This window comes from Tenrec ecaudatus, chromosome 3, assembly GCF_050624435.1.
Source record: "Tenrec ecaudatus isolate mTenEca1 chromosome 3, mTenEca1.hap1, whole genome shotgun sequence".
Taxonomy (NCBI): domain Eukaryota; kingdom Metazoa; phylum Chordata; class Mammalia; order Afrosoricida; family Tenrecidae; genus Tenrec; species Tenrec ecaudatus.
The window spans coordinates 22049941-22069729 of record NC_134532.1 but is presented as its reverse complement, the minus strand read 5'-3'; the positions used below and the strand labels follow the sequence as shown (position 1 = coordinate 22069729).

The following is a 19789-nucleotide window of genomic DNA, read 5'->3' as shown; positions in this document are numbered from 1 at the left end:
AGTGGACAGACTATCATTTGTTGAAAACATCAGGTGGACACCAGGGTATCGTCAACACCCACAGTCTCCATACATCTTTTCTTTCCACACCAACACTTCCTTATCAACCTCCTCAAAGTCTTCAGGGGTTTTCTTTGGTCCACTGCCATCACCAACTCCAGCACTCCTACAAACAAAATGTCTCAAGTTTTGATAACTAAGGCCAGTCTTAATGTAAATAAAGACATTCAAGTGTCATAAGGTCGCAGGGAGGAGGTTTCCAATTGGAGAATGTTGGCCCCAGAATAGAATAGTTTCAACTCTTTAACTTCTAATTGATGCAAGACTGTGAGATGAGAAACCCCTGGTTTGCCAGAGCACATCCAAAATTCGGGCAAAACCAGTCAGGAGATCAAGTAGAAACATACAGCAGAGCAGTGAGTGGAAAGTCAAAGCTAACGGGAGCGGGGCGGGGGGGGGAGCAGAATAAGAATAACAATATTTCAGGTTTGGAACAAAAAGACATCTGCTTGAGACCCAGCAGGCACCCTAGATTAAAGTATTGTCTATCTAGAAAACTAATCCTTCAAATTTAGGGGATGACCATAGACACTATTTAAAATGTCCCTTTCCCAGGGGACTCTGCTGCATCTAAAATGTGTGCATTTACAACCAAAGTCAGCTGTTGGGAACCGGACATAATCAGCCTGACAAAACCAATTCCATATTGCCTGCCCGGCAGCCTCAACCTTATCTTACCCTGACAAACACCAGATGGCCCACCTTTGTTTATTCCAGCACCAGACATTCCAGTCGTAGATTTGTGTCTGTCTGCCCTGTGTGCTCTACACCCCCCGTCCTCCCTTTTTTTATCTTCCCTTGGAATTCCTTTGTTTGCCTCACCCTTTAAAAAGCTTGTGTAGCAATAAACTGAGACCTTGACAAGAATCTGCTTGGTCTCGCTCCTCTCTCGCCCGTTTCTCTTTCAGGCTGGGTCCCCCTCGGAACTCCTCGAATAACTGAGTCCCGCCAGTCAGGGCAAGTGGCGCCCAACGTGGGGCCTGAGGTGTGGACCCTTGCCGGTTGGACCCCCAGCTCCAGAAGAGCTCCCAGAAGAAGACGCCCAGCCGGACCCCGATGAAGAGATGAAGAAGAAGTCGTGGACTGTCTTCGCCGCTCACGAAGACTGATCAGCCTCGGTGAGTAGAACTTCGTCCGTCCCATAGAGATGGGCCAAAAACTAACTAAAGAGATGGTCTTTATAAAGGACCTTAAAGTTTCCCTCAGAGAGAGAGGAGTAAGAGTTAAGAAAAAGGATTTGATAAGATTCTTTCTTTTTGTAGACAAAGTCTGTCCATGGTTTATAGTGAATGGGCCTGAAATACATCGTGGGAAATGGCAAAAGGTCGGGAGGGATTTAAATGACAAACTGCATAAAGAAGGACCCGATGCTGTTCCCGCCGCAGTTTTTTCTTATTGGGGATTGATCAGGGACATTGTTGAGGCCGCTTCTAAGGACCCAGATAAGCAACAACTTCTCTCGGTGGCGGAATATTGCCTCCACCCACTTTCTCGCTCGGCCTCCGTTTCTTCCCTTTGTTCGGATAAAAACCCTTCCAAATCTTCCTCGGTAATCATAGAAGTGCCAGGTTCAGAGAAACCTGACTCAGAAAAGCCCGCTGCGGGGGAGCCTGCCCCCACTACCTCCCATTACCTTCCCCTCCCACAAGAGAAGTATAGCCTCAAAAATTTGCCTGCTACCTACCCTGTGTTTTCCAAAGCCACTAATGACGAGCCCCTAGACCCAGAGGACGTGGCCACTCTGGAGGAAGAAGCGGCACGTTACCATAACCCTGACTGGCCCCCTGTCCTTTTAGCCAGACCTCCACCTTATAACAATCAGATGTGCGCCCCCGCTCTCCCAGTCCCCGCCGCCTTAATGCCCGCCCTCTCTGAGGCAAAGGCAAAACTTTGCTCCCAAGTCGCTGAATTAAAAGAAGTTTTAAACCTCCAAAAGGATTTCGCCCGCCTTTCCGCGGAACTTTCTGTAAGGTTTATTTGGGCGCGAAACAGAACCAGAGATCCAATTAAGAAAGTTTTAGAAGCAGGCTTTATTGAGAAGCTTGCGGGCGGGATCAGCAACTCAGGGCATTGAGTTATTGAAGCCGTGCAGAGGGAAGTGTGAATGGTGTTTTTATACCCCTTTCTGACAGGCACAGGGGGAAAAAGGGGGATAACTATGCTTACGCAAGGGATTGTAAGAAAAGGAAGTAATTGTTAAAATTTTCTGGGAGTTGGGTGGGCGTTGGGCAAACTAGCAGAGCAAGCGTCTAGAAGTTGGGCAAGCTGACTGAGCAAGCGTCCTATTAGTAAAAATATGCTGGTTTTATACAAGGGAGGGGGTGTCGCGCGCTCAGTCTCGCCAGCAAGAAGGACGCGCCACAACAGGATTCTTCCACAGGTGTTTAATGCGGGTTCGATTTGCAGATGCGGAAAAAGACCCTGAAGCCCCAAACTACTGCTGCTTATATGCGCTCTATGGGGACGTGCTGTGCATTGATTGGTGCGTTTGCCAGAACCCTTATTAGCATACTCCAGGGTGGATTTATGACTACGTCATCTAAGCAGTGCGCATACTCTAAGTGGTTGTTTACCACTTAACTGGGCCACCGCCCTGACTGCCCAGCGCCATCTTGTAATGGCGGCGAGAGCTGCGGCTTCCCACATCTCCTCCTTTCTTATTTATTTTAGGCCTAATCCATCGATCCATCCCGGAGCCTCCAGCAGCCCCAGGAGATCAAGATGGATATAAGAACCCAAATCTGGTCACCCTGATGCGTGCAATGAGCAGAGCTCCGCATGGTGCAAGGGCTGGCCAAGATCCAATTTCTGTCACTCTTCCCAGTGCAATGGGGTCTTCCCCTTGGCGTGCGAGAGCTGACAACTTATGGGGGTTAGTTTTCTTTTAACAAAGAAAGCCAAAGATCATGGGAACCACCGCACTCAATCGCTAAGAGCACCTGCGCAATGATGACCTTGGCACGCCTTTGCTGAGCTTTAAGTTTGCAGAGCAATCATAGCAACAACACTCCTCCACAGCACATTATTGCAGCAAATGTAAACACCCCCACCCACTCCTTAAATTAGGAAAATGCAGATGAAAGCCAAGAAGAAAAAATTTCAAGGGTAAGGGGTTCCACGTGTGTTCCATTCAATAGGACAACTTGATTCAGGAGGTCTTCTTGCAGCTGGTTCAACTATTTGGTCCATTGTCCTGTGAGATACTGAGAAATACTAGCACTCAATGCACTAAAATTATCATATAACACTGGAGTGATGCAAAGCGCTGTGGTGGAAGAGACACAGCTTAATTGTACCATAGTGGTAAACTGGTTGATTTGCTGCTGGAGCAAATCTGTTTTTTGATTTAATTAAAAAATGCCAGAGGTCAGATGGGCATCCACACGCTGACATTGCAGTAACGCTTCAGCGGTTTGAGACACAATACTGTTCTTAATTCCCTGTGCTACCGGGGCCCATATCACCATTAGCGTCAATAGTAGCGCTGGATGGATCGCTGTCCTCTTCATTCTTTCTGCTCCCACGATCTTCATCCTCCTTCTTAATTAGTCTCACCAGTCTCTCTGGCACCCAGATGGGGTTTTCTTCTTCCTGTGGAAAAACACAAAATGATTAATATGAGGTCCGGGCCATACCATTTGTTGTCTAGGACATTTTTCCACCGGGCCATTTCCTTTGGTGGCTTTGGCCATTGCCCGTGTCTGTCTGCAGCTGATTGGCCTTTCTCATCCAAATTTTTAAAATTTAGGGTGAAAAGGGTTAGAGATAAAGCCATTCTAGGGGTAGTGACCGTCACGGTCTCTATTCCCCCTTTTTGCTTTGATAAATATTGCTTTAGAGTGCGATGACATCGTTCCACAATTCCTTGCCCTTGGGGATTGTACAGCAAACCCCTGAAGTGCTTCACTTGCATTTGCAAGCAAAACTGTCGGAACTTGGTGGAAGTGTATGCAGGCCCATTATCTGTTTTTAACATGGTGGGCTTGCCCCATGCACTCCAGGCTTCTAAGCAGTGTTGAATTACTTGGCTGGATTTTTCCCCCGTTAGGGGTGTTGCATGTACAATGCCAGAACTGGTGTCCACTGACACATGCACGTACTGCAACTTTCCAAAAGCAGATACATGGGTAACGTCCATTTGCCAGATGTTGAGAGGACGGATGCCTCGAGGGTTTACCACGACCGAGGGTTTGGAAATAAATTCTGCACACTTGGCGCACTGCAACACAATAGTGTGAGCCTCTGCGCGAGTAATTGGAAACTTAATGCGTAGGGTGGCAGCAGGCACATGATACAGCTCATGAAAGTCTTTAGCAAGTTCAAAGTGGGATTTAGTTAACACAGGGAAAGCTCTTGTAGCTTGATCAGCCAAATCATTACTTTTTACCATGGGTCCCGGGAGCAAGCTATGAACACGTATATGCTGAATATAAAATGGGTGTTTTCGTTGCAAAATACATTTTCTAATTTGAGACACGATGTCTGCTACCTTGCTGGATTGCTTAATGTAGCCAGCAATTTCCAGCTTAGACACCGCGTTGACTACGTAATGGGAGTCAGATATGATGTTAATTGGCTCCGTGAATTTCTTAAAAACTTCTAAGACCACCAAACATTCTACTAATTGGGGTGCATCAGCTAAAAATTGTAATGTAGTCACTTGATCGTTTATTACATAACATCCTTTGCCTGTACTAGAGCCATCTGTATAAATGTCTAAAGCTTCCTTAATGGGGTTGTTAACAGTGACATGGGGAAAAATTACTGGATGAGCAGTCACAAATTGCAACAAGGAATGTTTAGGATAATGGTTTTCTATTAGTCCATTAAAACTGCATTTAAAAATTGCCCACTCATCTGTAGTGGCGCACAGTGTAGAAACTTGCTTACTAGTATATGGGACAATGACGCTGCTAGGCTCTCTTCCAAAATGCATAATAGCTGTCTTAACACCCCTTAGGGCCATTGTGGCTACCATAAAAGGGTAGTGTTCAATAGTTTTGGAAGGTGAGGAGTGGGCATGGATCCACAACAAAGGCCCAGTCTGCCACAAGACCGCAGTTGGCGCGCAGGCAATTTTTAGAATGCACAGCTGAAAAGGAGATTTTATGTCTATTCTATCTAACTGCGCTTCAGAAATGGCCTTTTCAACCTGTTCTAATACTTTCTGGGCTTGAGGAGTGATTTCTCGAGGAGAAGTAACAAGGCTTTCTCCTTCCAAGATATTGAACAATGGCTTAAGGTCAGCAGTGGATACCTTTAAATATGGGCGGAGCCAATTGATATCTCCTAGCAACTTTTGAAAATCATTTAATGTCTTTAACTGATCCTTCCGTATAGTCAATTTTTGAGGTATTATGTGACAAGGGCTTATTGTGGCTCCTAAAAACTGTCCAATTGAAGATTGTTGGACCTTATCTGGTGCTATGGCTAACTGATGGGATTCTAATTCCTTAACTACCTCTCTGTATCCCTGCTGCACATCTGGCTCCTCTTCTCCAGTTATTAATATGTCATCCATGTAATGGTAGATTTTTAACTGACCAAATTTTTCTCTGACGGGTGCTAGTGCGTGGTCCACAAATAACTGGCACATAGTAGGACTATTGGCCATTTTCTGTGGCAAAACTCGCCACTGAAAGCGTTTGTCAGGTTCTTCATGATTAATGGAGGGTAGGGTAAAGGCAAATCTTTCCTTATCTTTCTTATGCAAAGGGATGGAGAAAAAACAATCCTTAATGTCTATTATAATGATGGTCCAGCCTTTAGGTATTGCAGATAGCAATGGGAGGCCTTTCTGCACAGGGCCCATGAGTGACATTTGGGCGTTGATGGCTCTTAAATCATGCAACAATCTCCACTTCCCTGATTTTTTCTTAATAACAAATATGGGTGTGTTCCACGGGGACACGGATGGTTCTAAATGTCCTAGTTCTAGCTGTTCCTTAACTAGCCTTTGTGCTGCAATTAATTTTTCTACTGGGAGCGGCCACTGTGGTACCCTAACTGGCTCTGCTGAGAGCCACGGAATGGGTAGCGGCTCCGCAGTGGCCCCTAGGAAAAACCCAGACCTGTGCGATCTTTCTTCACTGCTACCTCTATTGGTTCAGGACGACCCTGTAGGTGTTTCCCAACTCCCTTTCCCGGTACATATCCCATTTTTTGCATAAGTTCTTGACTTATAGGTGAGTAATCATTGGTTAGTATTAATCCTAGGTCTGTCAACATGTCCCTTCCCCACAAATTTACAGGTAAGGGGAGGACATATGGTTGTAACTGGCCTGATTGTCCTTCCTCAGCTTTCCAGTGCAACCGTCTGGTGCTTATCATAGGCATGGATGCATACCCGAGTCCTTGTAGAGACTGTGAAGATTGTGTTACCAGCCAGCAGGAAGGCCACCATTTGGTGGATATAATGCTTTTGTCTGCCCCTTTGTCTAATATACCTTCAAAGGTTTTCCCTTCAATGTCCAATGTCAAAGTTGGGGGTTGATCTAACTGCACTGAGAAAAAGGCCCCAGCTTCTCCTGATGATCCAAAGCTCATTTTTTCTCTACTAACTTTAGTACTTGGGAATAGTGCATGCTTGCTAGACAACACCAAGAGCTGCGCGATACGGTCTCCAGGTGAGATGGCATATATTCCTCGTGGGGAGGAGCACATTGCCTTTACTTGTCCTGTAAAATCCTGATCAATGACTCCTGGGTGCACAATTAAGCCTTTTAAGGTGGTGGAGGACCTACCAAGCAGCAAGCTCACGGTGCCTTCTGGAAGGGGACCATAAAAATCCGTAGGGATGGGCTGGCATCCCTGCTGTGGCGTTAGTACTGCTCTGGTGGTGGAACTGAGGTCCACCCCTGCGAATCCCGCAGTGGCCCTTTTGGGAGTGGCCTCCCCAGTGGGCGGAGGCCCTCCTCCTGGATTGCCCCATACATTTGCGGGCCCTGGGGATGAGGGCCCCGCTTCCCGTTTTTTGGCTCCTAGTCATTTTGCTCTAGGGGGCGCCCCTTGCTATCTTTCACAGATCTGCATTCGTTGTCCCAATGTCTACCCTTACCACACCGAGGGCAAACTCCCGGGGTCCTTTTGGTCCCTATCCTAGTTTGACTCGCGGTGCCAGTAGGGCAATGTTTTTTAATGTGTCCTTCCTTACCACACTGAAAGCATTTTAGGGGGCCTCTTTTTAGGGCCGCCAATACTGCAGCAGCCAATCCTGTATTTGTCAAAGGACCACCAACTTCCCTGCAAGCCTTCATCCATGCCTGCAGTCCTTTGGACTTCCAGGGCGTTATAACTGTTCTACATTCTTTAGTACACTGCTCAAAAACTAACTGCTCAATGAGAGGCATGGCTGTTTCCTGATCTCCAAAGATTTTTCCTGCCGCTTCCAACATACGGGCGACAAAATCTGAGAAAGGCTCAGTAGGTCCCTGTATAATTTTATTTAAGTTACCTCTAACCTCTCCTTTATTAGGCAAGGTCCTCCATGCCTTGCTCGCGGCAGTATTTATTTGTTGATATACCTGTATTGGGAAGGCTGTTTGATTGTTAACCCATCTTCCTTGACCTGTCAGCATTTCAAAATTCCATGCGGGTTGCCCCGCCGCGGCATTTTTCCTAGCCTGAGCCATTAATAGGTCCTGCCACAAGGATTTCCACTCCAAATACTGTCCTGTTGTCAAGACTGCTTTTGTAACAAAAGTCCAATCAGCAGGTGTCATAGCATTGCCTGTAAGTCTCTCAATCAGGGACTGAGTATAATTTGCATTGACACCATAAGATCTTACTGCTTCAGCTAAGTCCTTCACTTGCTTATGCTCTAAAGGCGTATGATAACGAGCATTATTCTGGTCTTCAAATACTGGGTACATTTGTTGTATTGCTCTGCGGGTACCGGGTGGGCAAAAGGAGTATCCACACCCTTTCTGCCTGTTCTCGCTATAAGGGGGTGGTGTGGACAGGCTCACAGCGGTTACTTGAAAAGCATTATACCGTCCCTCCTCGTAGCGAGCGGCTGCCTCCTCTAACTGTTCCTCTTCTTCCTCTGATAACTCAAGAAGCTCTAGTTCTCGCCACGGGTACAAGGGCTCCGAATGGCGGGCACGGCTCTTCTTCTGTTGATCAACTTCCTCTTTTAATTTTAACTGCGCAGCCTCCTCATTTTTAACAGCTTTGTGCTGCTTCCTACGAGCTCCTTGTTCTTCCTCCCGCTCTGTTTCTGACATGCTCTCCTGAACATCTTCTAAAGCCTGCTGCCCTTGGCGCAATGGCTGCTCACACTCTTTGTCCTCAATGCATGCTTTCACTAGCTTCCAAATGGGTCTAATCCCCGGCTTCAGCCGTCCGGCTTCAGCGGCTCGGTCTATGTCTCGCCCTAGCTTATTCCAGCTCGCGGATGTTAGCGAGCCTGTGGAAACAAACCATGGTGCTATCTCATCTATGTTTTTTACAAATTTACACAAAGTCTGTTCTGAAATTTTTAATCCTCTATTTCTCAATAGGGCATCGAGAGCCGTAACCATAGTCTTTATTGCCGCGTTCCCCATGTTGCCTGCTTATGTATACAAAGACTTAACACACGGGCGCGCACGGATTTATCTACACCCGATTTATGCGCGATAAAGAAAAGGCAGCTGGCTGTTCGCCGTTAAAACCGAAAGCGGAAGTATTCACACGCCAACACTCAAGCACCAGCAAGCGGCTTAACAATCATTCAGGCTCATGTCTCTCAGAACTTACCATTTCTTCCCACGCCGTGCGGTTCTGAATCCTCCCTGATGACAGGGGGTCTCCGCTCATGCCGGAGGTGGTCGTTCCCGAGTTTCGGCACCACTTGTCGCGCGCTCAGTCTCGCCAGCAAGAAGGACGCGCCACAACAGGATTCTTCCACAGGCGTTTAATGTGGGTTCGATTTGCAGATGCGGAAAAAGACCTTGAAGCCCCAAACTACTGCTGCTTATATGCGCTCTATGGGGACGTGCTGTGCATTGATTGGTGTGTTCACCAGAACCCTTATTAGCATACTCCAGGGTGGAGTTATGACTACGTCATCTAAGCAGTGCGCATGCTCTAAGTGGTTGTTTACCACTTAACTGGGCCACCGCCCTGACTGCCCGGCGCCATCTTGTAATGGCGGCGAGAGCTGCGGCTTCCCACAAGGGGGGGTAGGTACAGGGTAAGTTACAAGAACTTAACATAGTTCCAAAATCAAAATGGAGTTACTTGTGCTAAGATCCTTCATCCCAGACTCCACCCTATAGGGAAAATGGACGATGTTGTCTTTCCGTAACTGCTTCATGCTGACCATGGACGACGATTTAAGGGGGGAGGGGGGCTTTGTAAGGCGGAGTACTGGGATTCTAGGGTCGACGCACGATGGGGGAATTCATATCGAGGCTCCCAGACAGTTTCATATTGGGGTTCATGCAGCTGCAACATCATTTGGTGAACTGCAGCTTGGGTGATGTTGCGGAGCCTGTTTTGGAAAAACTGGATAAAACAAGGAGCAATTAAAAATAAAAGTGTAATTAAAATTATGGGTCCTATTATGGGGGCTAAAAAGGAGTACAGAGAAGTGCTCCACCAGGGAATAGTTCCATCTGTTGTTGGCCTGGTGCTCTGTAACTCACGGCTTAGTTTGTTAGTGATCTGGATATTGGTTTTCACAATTCCCAACTCATTGATGTAATAACAGCATTCCTCCTGGAGGAAGAGGCAGGTTCCTCCCTTTTCTGCCGTGATGAGGTCTAGAGCGCGACGGTTCTGTAAGGTAACTTGAGCAATAGAGGTTATTTGTTTTTGTAAGGAGTCTAAAGATTCTGCGGAGATATCGAATGTCGATTGGAAGCGTTCAGCTAACTGATTGGTTGTGGTGATGGAGTGTCCCAGGGTGCCACCACTCAGTCCCACCGCGACTGGTGAGTACGCTTAGGGAAAGGCCTACAATAACGGGGAGAAAAACTGCTTTTTTACTGTGGTGACTATGTGTCTGGGTGTATTTGTTCTGGAATTTAGCTGGGGTGTAGACAGTGAGCTGCGGAACTAGAGTGACAGGTAGGCACAAGAAGGCAGACCTGCTACTGATGTTAAGAAGTTTGGTGAGTGTATAATTGCACCAGAAGAAAAATTCTGCTGGTGCTGTTATTGGCTGGGAGGATGGCATTGTGGTGTTGCACAGTTGAGTGGATGCATTGGAGTAGCAAAACGGCACCTGTGCGTACCCTGGTGTGAAGTACAGAGGGACATTGGGGATAATTATGGGTTGCATGGTGGAGACCTTAAGTGCAGATGACCAGCTGGGAACTGGGACTGCTGCTAGAGGAGGGCATTCCAGGGCTGCACACATGAGGCAGGTGGAAAGGTTGCCTAATTTAGCAAGGTTGGTGATGGCCAGTCCCTGCTGTAGCAGGGCGATCCAGGAGAAGAGAGACTTGGAAGGTTTAGAAATTTGGTTAATGAGTTGCTGTTTTGGGATCTGAATATTACGGTGGATGGTGGATTGGACCTGGGCTAACAACCTTTATATGAACAGTTTAGCATTAGGATATGTGCTGTGGGAGTTAAAATACCAGCCTCCCTTGACTGGTTTGGTCTATCTGTTGTTGTACGGGTCAGGGATGGTTAAGGGGAATTGTATTCCTGACCAAAAGAACAGGTGGGATTTGGTTACAGGGTAGGGGCGAGCATGGTGAATATTGTAGGACCTTCAGGGCACCCTGTGTTTTGTTTTACCCATTTTTGTGCACAAGCGGGGTTAGAGGTTTGGTCATATAGAAAACAAACGATGGGGGAAGTTGGTTTTGGGAGAAGGTGCGCATTCAGGGAGTTGGAACTGTGTTTGAACAAGGTGAAATTAAGGTAGACTGGGCCAGAATAACTAGTGACCAGGCAATCAGCTGTGGCTAGGAGATAACTTTTTCCAGTGAGTAGGTGATGCTGGTGATATTGGGGGTTAGTTACATTTTCAGTGAGAAAAAAACCTCCAGGCGAAAGGGGAAGTTAATGCTAGGCTTAGCTGGCTGGTTTGGTGAGGCGAGTGAGGCGGAGAGACATAGGACCAGTAGACTGAACAGACCACTGGGGAACATGATTAACTTTGGTTACTGGTTTGACTCTGGAGAGGTATATCCAAGAGTGTAGACCTACTACTTTGACAGCCGAGAGAGTGGTGAGAATGACAGTGTACAGACCTTCCCACTGAGGTGCCAAAGGTTTGGGTGTTAAAGATTTAATACGGTATCTCCAGGATGTACTGACTGGGAGGTTGGGAGAGGCTGGAGAAGATTCAGGGATAACGGAGTTAACGTGTTGTCTAAGGAGGTTGCGGAGTAAAGAAAAATATGGTAAATATGAGGCTAATGGAGGGCTGTCACTGGGAGGGAAAGGGGAGAAAAGGAAGGGTCGCCTATAAAATATTTCAAATGGACTGAGGCTGGACAGCTCCAGAGGGAATGGGGAGGGTGCGTGCAAACGGGTAAGAGCAAAAGGTAATAGCTTGCATAGTGTAATAATAACATCCTGATAAAATTGCTTTACGCACAAACAATTTCTTGGGACTAATCTTATTTTAACACTTTCCTCCCTTCAAACGTCCCTCCGAGAAACTATTTTTTGTTCACCTTGCCAGGCAGCACACCCTTGCGGGTCCGCTAAAGAGCATGTCCCTAAAACAAAGAAGGCCAAACCTGCCCAGCTCTTGCTCCCCGTTCTCACCCGCTCCACCAGGTCCTCCCCAAGGTCCACCCCTGATAACCCTCAGGCAGAGTCCGCCGGCTCCCCGCCCGTGGGCTCTGGTAACGAGGACGGGGAGGCGAAAAACGATAACACGTCGGGGTCTGAGAACGAAAACGAAAGCGGGAGCGAAGATGAGGAGCCGCCTGTACAGGGGACTGGCTCTAAAACTCGGGAATTCCGTAAGATCCACCTTAAAAACTTAAAGGAACTCAACACCGCAGTCCGAACTTACGGAGCCAACGCCCCTTACACCTTAAGTGTTTTGGACGCCGTCTCCCGCGAGGGCCATATGCTTCCCGCCGAGTGGACGCAAGTAGTGCAGGCTGTTTTGACTCGAGTCCAGTTTTTAACTTGGAAAGCCGATTTTTTGGATAGATGTCAGTCTATTGCCGCCACTAACCTCAAATCCCCTCGATCACCTTCGGCTGCTTGGACCTTTAAAAAGCTTAGTGGGCAGGGCAAGTATGCTGCTGAAACACACCAGCAACGCTTCCCAATCGGTCTCTTAGCCCAAACTGCCAATGCCGCCCTTGGCGCGTGGCGAGCGCTTCCCACTTAAGGTTCAGCCATTATCCCCCTCACTAAAATAACTCAAGGGCTGCAGGAGCCATACAATGAGTTCATTAGCCGCCTTTTGGAAGGGGCCGAACGGACCCTCGACCATGAGGCTGCTAGTGATAAGCTCATTAAACAGCTGGCCTATGAAAATGCTAATTTCTCCTGCAGGGCGGTTATGCGCGGCAAGGCTAGAGATAAGACCCTTGATGAAATGTTACACTTGTGCCAGGATATCGACCCTTTTTCCGCTAAGGTTTCCCAGGCCATTTATCTTGCAGTGGGCGCCGCCTTGCAGGTCAATAATTCTTCGAAAAATTGTTTTAAGTGCGGCCAACCAGGACAGTTCGCCCGGCAGTGCCCTGTCGCAGCCCCCTTCTTCACTAAAATTACCTCCCCTGCGGAATCGAGCGCCTGCCCCGCCATCCCCGCTACCCCTTGCCCCCGATGTAAAAAGGGAAAGCATTGGGTTACTGCCTGCCGCTCCATTACCGATATCAACAGGCGTCCCTTGCCTCCGCTCTCGGGAAACGGCCAGCGGGGCCAGCCCCGAGCCCTTGAACCCATTCCCTTTGTTCCGGCCTTGGGGAACAGCCGGCAGCCCGACCCTCCCTGTACCGGGCCACCCCAGGAAATGCAGGAGTGGACCTGTGTACCGCCACCCCCACAATACTAACCCCCGAAGATGGAGTGCGAATTATCGACACTGGAATTTTTGGCCCCCCACCACCAGGCACCTTTTTTTCTGATTTTGGGACACTCTTCAACCACCCTAAATGGTATTACTGTTCACCCCTCATTGGTAGATAGTGATTATGCAGGAGAAATAAAGATTTTGGCAAGTGTTTCTAAAGGTATTGTTTCCATCCTGCGAGGGCAGCGCCTGGCTCCAGGCCCTACCGCTGCCTCTGAACACTTCTCACCCGGCGATCAGCAATACTCGTGGTGCCTCCCGACCGGGCTCCTCTGACCTTTATTGGGTCCAGGCCATTACTAAGGATCGCCCAACACTTACTCTTAAGATCCAGAGAAAGGCCTTTGAGGGCATCTTAGACTCTGGAGCAGACTCCACTGTCCTTTCTCAAAGCTCCTGGCCTTCTGCTTGGCCTTTATAGGCCTCTTTAACTCATCCGCAAGGGATTGGGCAGTCAAAAAATACCCTGCAAAGTTCCCAACTTCTAACCTGGGAGGATAGCGAGGGCAATACAGGTACAATTCAGCCTTTTGTTGTTCCCGGCCTGCCCGTCAATCTCTGGGGCAGGGATGTTCTTTCTCAAATGAAGGTTTTTATGTGCAGCCCTAACGAAGTCGTCTCCCAACAAATGCTTTCCCAGGGTTATTTGCCCGGGCAGGGATTAGGCAAACTAAGTCAGGGAGACTCAACGCCCGTCGCAGCTGTCCCAAAAAATGATCGCACAGGCTTAGGATTTTCTAATCATTTTTTGTAAGGGCCATTGCTCCTCCTGCACTCCAGGCAGAAAAGATTACATGGAAGAGTGATGAGCCTGTCTGGATTGACCAATGGCCCCTCCCATCACATAAGTTGTCCGCCGCCACACAGTTGGTGCAGGAACAGCTGGAGGCTGGACACATTGAACCCTCCACCTCGCCCTGGAATACGCCTGTGTTTGTTATTAAAAAGAAAACAGGGAAGTGGCGGTTGTTGCAAGATTTAAGGGCAATTAATAAAACCATGGTTCCTATGGGCGCCCTACAACCAGGTCTCCCTTCGCCAATAGCTATTCCTAAAAATTTTGTTAAACTAATTATTGATCTTAAAGATTGTTTTTTTTTCTATCCCTCTTCACCCTGAGGATTGCAAGCGTTTTGCATTCAGTCTCCCTATAATTAATTGCGTAGGGCCTTCCCCTCGTTTTCAGTGGCGGGTCCTCCCGCAGGGGGGGACCACAAGCCCCACCCTGTGTCAGAAATATGTGGCTCAAACGGTTGACCCCTTCCGCTTGTCATTTCCTAACTTATATATTATCCATTACATGGACAACATTTTGTTGGCAGGGCCCCGCGAGCAACAGCTCCATCAGGTGGGACAGCAACTCATCATTGCCCTCCAAAATAGCGGTCTCCAAATTTCCCCGGAGAAAATTCAAGTCCACCCCCCACAATTATTTCTGGGGTTTGAATTGTTACCTAATCGAGTTTATTCTCAAAAGATCCAGTTACGTACTGACGCATTGCATACTTTAAATGACTTCCAAAGGTTACTCGGGGACATTAACTGGCTCCGCCCTTACTTGAAGCTCACTACCAAAGAACTTAAGCCTTTATTTGACATTTTGCGGGGAGATGCTGATCCCTCTTCCCCTCGCGCGCTCACCCCTGAGGCCCAACAAGCCTTAGCCCAGGTCTAGCAAGCCATTAACAATCAAAGCATTGGTTATTTTTCCCCAGAATTGCTGTTCAATTTTATTATTTTCCCCACCCCCCATTCTCCCACAGGGTTGCTCTGGCAGCTCGAGCCTTTATTTTGGGTTTATTTGCCCGCTTCCCCTAACCGAGTATTACCTACTTACCCTCATCTGGTTGCCCAACTCTTATGCCTTGGCAGGGAAGCTGCTTTAAAACTGTTTGGTAGAGATCCTGAGACTATAATTGTGCCGTACACCGCCGCCCAGGTCCAGTGGCTCCTCCAAAGTGATGATGATTGGGCTGTTAATTGTACTTCTTTTCAGGGCTCCATAGATATTCATTATCCGGCCGATAAATTAATCCAGTTTTTCCAAAGATCCCCTGTTATTTTCCCCCATTGGACTAAGATGGCTCCAGTTGTGGGGGCCCTGTTGGTTTTCTCTGACGGATCGTCTTCTGGAATGGCCGCCTTAAGCATAAATGGGCAGGTCTCTCAATTTCGGACCAAGTTCTCCTCAGCTCAGTCAGTGGAATTAAGCGCCATCATAAAAATTTTTAAGACCTTGCCAGATAATCCTTTTAATTTGTATACTGACAGTGCTTATGTCGCCGCTTCTGTTCCGCTTTTAGAAACGGTCCCTTATATCCACCCTACAACTAATGCCTCCCCCTTGTTTTCCCAATTACAAAAATTAATTTTTGCCCGTACAGCCCCGTTTTTTATAGGCCACATCCGTGCCCATACTGGATTGCCAGGACCGTTGTCGGAAGGAAACAATCTGCTAGACCAAGCCACGCAATTAATTGCAGCCAACCTCTCTATAACTCCCCTTGAAGCAGCCCAAAAGGCACATGATTTACACCACCTTAATGCCCATACCCTCAGGCTCAAATATTCCATTACACGGGAGCAGGCCAGACAAATTGTACGACAATGCAAAGGCTGCTTGACCCTTTTACCCGAGCCTCACAACGGGGTCAACCCCCGTGGGCTCGTGCCTGGAGAGTTGTGGCAAATGGATGTTACCCACCACCCACCCTTTGGCAAACTTAAATATATCCATGTTTCGGTCGACACGTTTAACGGCTTCATTTGTGCCTCCCTTCAAACTGGGGAGGCCACCAAGCACGTCATTTATCACATCTCTCTTGCTTGGCTGCCACCCCTCAACCCAAGGTACTTAAGACGGACAATGGCCCTGGATATACCAGCTCCACTTTTAAACAATTTTGCGCACAAATGGGCATCCACCATGTTACTGGCATCCCTTACAACCCTCAAGGTCAGGGCATTGTGGAGAGAACGCACCAAACTTTAAAAGACATGCTTTTCAAACTACAGTCAGGGGGGGAGTCTTTATATCCCCGCTCTGGCAACTCCAAAACTCTTTTAAACCACGCACTGTTTGTTTTAAATTTCCTCACTTACGATGCCAGTGGCAAAACGGCTGCTGATCGCCTTTGGCACCCAGCCATAGCCGGAGGCTACGCACAGGCATTATGGAAGGACCCCCTGCTCAATAAATGGCAGGGACCAGACCCGGTCCTCATTTGGGGAAAATGACACACGTGTGTCTATGACTCCAAAGCACAAAATGCCAGATGGCTACCAGACAGGCTGGTCAAATTAATGGACCAACAGCCGGAAATAATGCCCTCCAGGGAGAAAACAACCCCCTGAGAGATGCTCCTCTTTTTTGTGTGTCTCTACAGGCCTGGAAGTCAGCAGGCACAAGTGTAGGGTTTAAGTGGGGCCTTCGCATATATAAAGCCGGGCCAGACATAGGACTTACCTTTAAAATAAAATTAACTAAATCACTTCCCAACGCCCAACGTCCAGCCGCTGTTGGGCCTAATCTGGAGCTCCACAATGGTCGGGGCCATGGCCAAGCCCCTGTACTAAGGCATAATCCGGCTGCTCCTACAAAAAGCCCCTCTGTCACCCATTCCTCAGCATTGTTTCAACCTACCCTCCCCGTAGGGCCCCCCTCAACCGCGGATCTTTTGTTGGCAGTAGTTAACGCCTCAGTGCACACCCTTCAAAAATCTAACCTTACTTTTTCAGATAACTGTTGGGTGTGTTATTCCTCCCTTCCCCCTTTTTATGAAGGAGTAGCTCATTTTGGCAACCCAGTATTCACGAACTCAACTACTGAGCTTCGATGGAACCCCGAGGAGCAGCAGGGCCTCACTCTCAGATCTCAGGGGCGGGACTCTGCCTTCTAGGACCACATATGCTACCACCCAAAGAATTAGTTGATATTTGTAACCAAACCCTTGTAGTGAATGCTTCTTTTACGTATGTTTCTTCTACAAATCATTCCTATTTTGCTTGCTCCTCAGGATTAACCACCTTCATAATCACCGCCACCTTTTTAAAAAATAAGAAATATTGTGTTCAAGTTTTACTTTTGCCCCATTTAACTGTCCACAGCCCCGCAGATTTTTTGCAGTTTGGGGAACAAAAAACGCCTCCCCCCTCAAGAGTCAAACGTGAGTCCCTCACTGCACTCACCTTAGCTGTGGTCCTCGGCCTCGGAGCCGCTGGGGCAGGTACTGGAATTGCTTCATTGATTACCACCAATCAACAGTACACCCAGTTAAGTGCAGCTATCGACAAAGATCTTCAAGACCTACAGGCGGGGCTTGCCAATCTCAAAGATTCAGTGAGCTCCCTCGCCGAAGTAGTCTTGCAAAATAGAAGAGGGCTAGATTTGCTTTTCTTGCAAGGTGGCCTATGTGCCGTGCTTAAGGAAGAATGTTGTTTTTATGTGGATAAGTTAGGATTGGTGGAAAACAGTTTGCAAAAGGTCAGAGACAGCTTGGAAAAAAGGAAAGAGAACAGCAGGAATCTTGGTATAAAAATTGGTTTTCTACTTCCCCTTGGCTCTCCACTTTACTCCCCAGCTTGTTGGGACCTCTTGTAGGTCCTATTCTACTTTTAACTTTTGGCCCTTGGGCCTTTAGCAAGTTAACCAGTTTTGTTAAGTCACAGATTGACGCCACCTTACGCTCAAAGCCGGTCTCCGTTCATTACCATCGAATCGACACCCAAGAGCTTGATGACGTGACATCTCACGAGGACCTGTCCCGGGAAACAGAGCCCCCGGGATTACGACTCTCCACCCTTGTATCTGAGGTCACTCTGCCTCAATTCTGGCCGCTCAGGGCCTGGACTTGGGCTAAAAGCCATTGATAACATTGTCAGTGCATACAAACATCTGTTTTGTTCCCTCCCCTGCGGCGCGTGACCGGGCCATGGTTGCCCTCATCGGGGTGGCATATTTGACCAAATTGTAAGACCAAAAGCGGCATATTTGTCAGTTGTAAGACACCCCCCCCCCCCCCCCCCGCGCCTTCAGTGCTGAGTTTGCAGCCAATGACGGATAAGGACTGGGGGCACTCTTTACCAACCTAGGACAGGCGTTGGCCGCCAAGAGGGCCTCCTAGCCGATGACGGGTAAGGACTGAGTTGCGCCCTAGCCACCTAAGACAGGCGGAATTCTCTGAAGGATGGTCACTGCACGCCGTACCCCCCTTTTTTTTTAATAATGTAAGGAAGGGGGAGATGTTGGGAACCGGACATAATCAGCCTGACAAAACCAACTCCATATTGCCTGCCCGGCAGCCTCAACCTTATCTTACCCTGACAAATACCAGATGGCCCACCTTTGTTTATTCCAGCACCAGACATTCCAGCCGTAGATTTGTGTCTGTCCGCCCTGTGTGCTCTACACCCCAGTCCTCCCTTTTTTTTAATCTTCCCTTGGAATTCCTTTGTTTGCCTCACCCTTTAAAAAGAAGCTTGTGTAGCAATAAACTGAGACCTTGACAAGAATCTGCTTGGTCTCGCTCCTCTCTCTCGCCCGTTTCTCTTTCAGGCTGGGTCCCCCTCGGAACTCCTCAAATAACTGAGTCCCGCGGATCGTGGCATTCAGCCTCTCCATTTATTCACTGTACACAGCTCCCTGATAACTGTTCGGGGATGTGATCTTTGAGCTTATTCCCTAGACTCAAGGAAAATAGCTCATCTTACTGACTATGGAATCAGTGAGACTGTCTCTAAACATGCAGTTTACAAAGCCATTCCCCATTCAGATTCCTTCCTCATTTTGCTCCCTCATAACAAATATTATTTTCCCCAGATTAGAGTTGGCCACACTCATTTTCTGGCCAGTTATAATATTTTTAGATATCTGTATAGATGCATATATCAATGGTGTGAGGATATGAGCACAAGCTTGTGGTCACCTGGAATTCTCTGGCCCAGAATTTGCAGATGGGAATCAGCTATTGCTTTGCAAAAAAAGAATCATAAATTTCACCAAAATCCAAGAATTCAAGCACAGGACACTAACATTGATCATTTGGAGGCCATTGAGTTAGTTTACTTTTCAAATGCAGACTAATATGACATCACTTTGTCATTTCAGCAAACTCCCATCTCATAGCATCTGTACTTCTTGTTGGTTGACCAGTTTTAAGTTCCATCCTGTGACGTAGCTGCACATTAGTCCAAGTCACCTTCCTGTCAGACTGTTACTGCCATGCTCATCTCAGTTCATTTCATGACAGTGGTTAGTATGGGAGTGCTTCAGTGTCACCTGATGACATTATCTGCCTGCACATAACTTTCCTGTCAAGTCTACTAAACATGTCCTTAATGAGCTCAGGACTACTCCCTGAACTATCCAGGAACATTTTGGGCCTCTGAACTCAGATATACTGGGCTTGTTTTCCAGTGCACCAAATATGGGGTTGGATTTGGTCAGTCATTTACTCAGATGCACTAAGTACCTCAATATTCTGGAATGTCAAAATGATCTAAAATATGATCAAAGGAATATACAATCAAATTTACACTGGCTGTGTTCAGTTAAATGGTAAATAAGAATAAAGCTTTGCAGCTAAAAATTCTGATTTTGTTTCTGTTTTTCTGACTCTATATCTAAGAAATGGCATGGAGGAGATTGTTCCATTCCAGATCTTATCTAGTGCCCAATTGAAAAGCTCAGCAGATTAATGGAGCCTTTTCTTCCAAGATGGCTTTGTCTTAAGTCTGGCATGCTGGCCT

At 47.6% G+C, this 19789-nt stretch overlaps 1 protein-coding gene across 1 annotated transcript; it reads left to right on the top strand.

Moving 5' to 3' along the window:
- Nucleotides 1–1207: 1207 nt before the first annotated feature.
- LOC142443173 (endogenous retrovirus group K member 10 Gag polyprotein-like) lies at nt 1208–13024 on the top strand. Its single transcript, XM_075544708.1, has 3 exons — nt 1208–2026; nt 11687–12106; nt 12398–13024. Exons 1-3 carry the CDS (start codon nt 1208–1210, stop codon nt 13022–13024), a joined length of 1866 nt encoding a protein of 621 aa, XP_075400823.1.
- The last annotated feature ends 6765 nt before the right edge of the window (nt 13025–19789 follow it).

Excerpts from the sequence above, each read along its gene's own strand:
- LOC142443173 (XM_075544708.1), top strand. The coding sequence starts at position 1,208 with ATGGGCCAAAAACTAACTAAAGAGATGGTCTTTATAAAGGACCTTAAA. Across the intron at positions 2,027-11,686 it reads GCCTTTCCGCGGAACTTTCT|GCAGCACACCCTTGCGGGTC; the intron begins GTAAGGTTTATT and ends TCACCTTGCCAG. Across the intron at positions 12,107-12,397 it reads TTCCCGCCGAGTGGACGCAA|GAGCCATACAATGAGTTCAT; the intron begins GTAGTGCAGGCT and ends CAAGGGCTGCAG.